Source organism: Solanum tuberosum, unplaced genomic scaffold (assembly GCF_000226075.1).
Source record: "Solanum tuberosum cultivar DM 1-3 516 R44 unplaced genomic scaffold, SolTub_3.0 scf00160, whole genome shotgun sequence".
In the NCBI taxonomy this organism is placed as follows: Eukaryota; Viridiplantae; Streptophyta; class Magnoliopsida; order Solanales; family Solanaceae; genus Solanum; species Solanum tuberosum.
The window spans coordinates 170120-173542 of NW_006239085.1; the positions used below are offsets into that span (position 1 = coordinate 170120).

The 3423-nt window shown below is 32.8% G+C and overlaps 1 protein-coding gene across 2 annotated transcripts in view; it reads right to left on the reverse strand.

Moving 5' to 3' along the window:
• Nucleotides 1-305: 305 nt before the first annotated feature.
• Nucleotides 306-3423, reverse strand: part of LOC102601064 (F-box protein PP2-B10-like) — an 8555-nt gene continuing 5437 nt past the window's right edge. For both annotated transcript variants that reach the window (XM_015311480.1, XM_006353738.1), the window contains exon 3: nt 306-801. In XM_015311480.1, coding sequence (XP_015166966.1) covers nt 423-801 — 379 coding nt within the window. In that variant the 3' untranslated portion in view covers nt 306-422. The remainder of the gene's footprint in view (nt 802-3423) is intronic.

A 3423-nucleotide genomic window follows, 5' to 3' on the forward strand; every position in this document is an offset into this window, starting at 1 on the left:
TAGGACCCGCCCAATATTGGACAAGTCCACCTCACTCTTGGACAACTCCATTGCCCCCTAACGAAGCTCAGCTTCTGTCAAAAAAGACTAAAATAGTTTTCTTAAACTAAAAGTACATCAGTTTGACATACTTAAGAGACTTTATTGCACAAATGTATTCATAAGACAATTTTGAAATTGAGATCAAACATAAGGTACTTGTACTAATTAATTGAACCAACATTCAGCTAATATCAATATGACACAATGAATCAGATCTCCCATGTTTCTTGTTAATGTTGAACAAATAAAAATATTGCCAGTTGTATGATGAATTTTTCAAAATAGTACATATTCAGATGATATGACACGAGTCCTACAACATGGTCCAAATGAGTGAGAGAGACTCATGTCTAGGCGTAGCAAAAGAAATTTTGTCTTCTTCATTCTGGTCGAAACTCTACTCCTTCAATTAAGAGGTCGCCATTCCCAAAGCGATGCCTAATCTCCAGTAGTCGCGCTTCAACATCTCTTTCTTCCCCTACATCATTAAAAAACTTCCCCATTTCTATTTCCATCCATCCATCAACTCTTCTTTGAACATTAGGATAACCAGTTCTCCTGCGTTTTCGTCGTACCTCAGTCTGACGATTGGCAAATATAACAACTGAATTACCAATTGCAAGATCATCATATACATTTGGATCTAATTTGAACACAAGATACATAATGTATGTTGTTCTCTTTGACAACATTTGACTTGCAATCTTCCCACGGATATAAAGTGAGCCAAGACCCCGTAAATAAGCCACTTTTGAGAATCTGCAAAAATAATCACTTTTCTTAATACATATAGTTCATTTAAATGGCTACGAATGCATGTTTTGTTAATGAAGAAATGATTGGTAAAATCTTAGATAATATCATGTAAACAATTATTATTTATTTTGTTTAATATTCTCATCTTCTACTTCACAATCAGTATTCTTTTGCAACCAATGCTGAATGATTATATTGCTCGAACTCAAAGTAAGGAAATAGTTTATCTAAAGCATGTACGTCTTGGGAAGATGAGCTATAGGTAAACAAAAGTCAGGATGTTGTAGTCAATATTCAAAGGCCTTCCTCAACTTGAGATCAGAGGAGATAATATATGTGCTAGATGCCAACATCGAAAAGCACCAACTTTCTTATGGAGAATGAAAATATCAAGCCAAGAAGCCACTAGACCTGACGCACTCAGACGTGATTGAACCAGTAAAGCAACCTTCTATCAGTGGTTAAAACATGGTAACATTCATTGATGACTTCTAAAGGTACAAATTTAGTTCTTAAAATTTGAAGTATTTGAGAGGTTTAAAAAGTTTCAACATACTATGGAGAATGATATCAGAAGGAAAATCAAATGTTTATGTACGATCAATGGGGGAGAATACACATTATATATGTGGGTTCAATGACTACATTAAAGTAAGATGAAAAGTCGACAATTGACTTACCCAAATATGCCAAAATAATATGGGATTCATCTCACCATTGGAGAAACTCAGGAAGATGATACATATGGTACATCACTTTGAAGTACTTATATGGGTGTTTTATATGTTCATGCAAGATTATCTCTTCAGCAAATTTAATAAAAGACTATTTTTTGCATATTAATTGTTACGATGGACAAAAAAAAGGATAAAGTTGTTGTGACCCAATCACCAATTGAACATATGTTTAAAGAATTATGATATTTTATGAAGCATAAACATGGGTTTTCAAAGAATTTTCCTACCATACTCAAAAGGACTTGAGCAAAAATTGCAAGAAAAGCTCAATTAATGAAAAATAACAGGGGAACATGATAGAAAAATTATCCAAAGAGAAAAACCTAAATCACCTGCACCAGAGCTATCTTCACACACACAAAAATAGAAGTACATGTAAAACTAGAGACTTTGATACTCGAAACGTGTTGCATGAAGAAGTCCAAAAAGCACCAGAAGAACAACTCAAGAAGTCTATATGACCGAAATGTCCAAACACCATGTATATGAATGCAACATCATCAATGGTGAATACCATCTTTGAAGAATATTCAAAGAGTAGTGAATGGAGAAGTTAAAGGGAGGAAGAGGTTCATTATATGCGTAGACATGAAAATGATTGCAAAATCTCAGGGATCGCTCAAAATAGATGCAAAGAATAAATTAAGTTGGTGCTGAGGGAGAGTATTAAAAAGTCATTACAAACCTAATTAATTTCTAAAATATTTCAAAAAAGAATCTAGAAGATCCAATACTTATGGATAATTGAGTGAACAACTCTGGAATGAGAGCTCTACAGTACAAAGTCAAACATTCTACAGATAAGTGGAAGGTGTACTCAAATAAAGAGTGTGTGCTTGTAGACACCTATAAATAGAGGTATTGATTTGAGTAGTATGTGTACTCAAATAAAGATTGTGTTACCCTATATTATTTTTATACTGTTTTTAGCATTTAATAATTCTTTTAGGATTAATCTTTATTTTTTAACTTTTATTTTATTTTAAGTAGATTTTACTTGGTCCATACCACTACTCTGGACACTCTTCAGAGCTATTACTTCAAGTTAAGGCCTCAATCATAAATCATATTACTATAATATCAATTATTACATATTGAATAAGAAAACTAAACCCTAAAAGTAGTCTATTAGGATGGGAGAGAACACTCAATCCTATAAACCCCTTAATATTTTTCTTTTTAAATGATAAGGGTAAATTTACCTATAACAAAGATGGTAAGATTCCTTGCAGTTCAGAAAAGTTAGTTCGCACCAGTGAAGGGAGTTATCTTTACGAGGAAGCTTTTGAAGTGCATTCAATTAGGCTAGGACATTACGGTCACTAGAGAAAAAACCTGGATTTTGTAAGTGATAGATGTTGATTTTATTACCTAAGTTTGCATCATAAATATAAAATATCATCTTGTTAAGTATACATTATGTACTTGATATTGATTCAGCCTTTCCCTGAAAAAGATGTCTTGATTCACTGAAGTATATATGTTATTGATTTTATTATTTAGATGTTCTAATTGGAAGTTAGAACATTGTGTTGCAAGAAATAGCTATAATAGTTGATTTGATATAAACACTAATATTTACAAGTAGATATATTTTTTGTCATAATGGGTTGACTCATTACATATACATTTAGTTCATACTATTTTTCCAGAACCCTTCTTATCTTAATTGGCCAGTTTCAAGCTCGAATAAAGAAGGGTTCAGGGTATGACTCCTCGTAATACAAATATTATTGGTTGTTCTCATCTCGTAATTCTATCTTTGAAAATATGAGGAACATAAATCACTTATAAAGTCCACTATGTTTTCATAATGTCTGAACCAACTTGAACGCACTTAAACTTCACTATCACACCTTTTTTTTTGGGGGGGGGCGGGGGGGGCGCG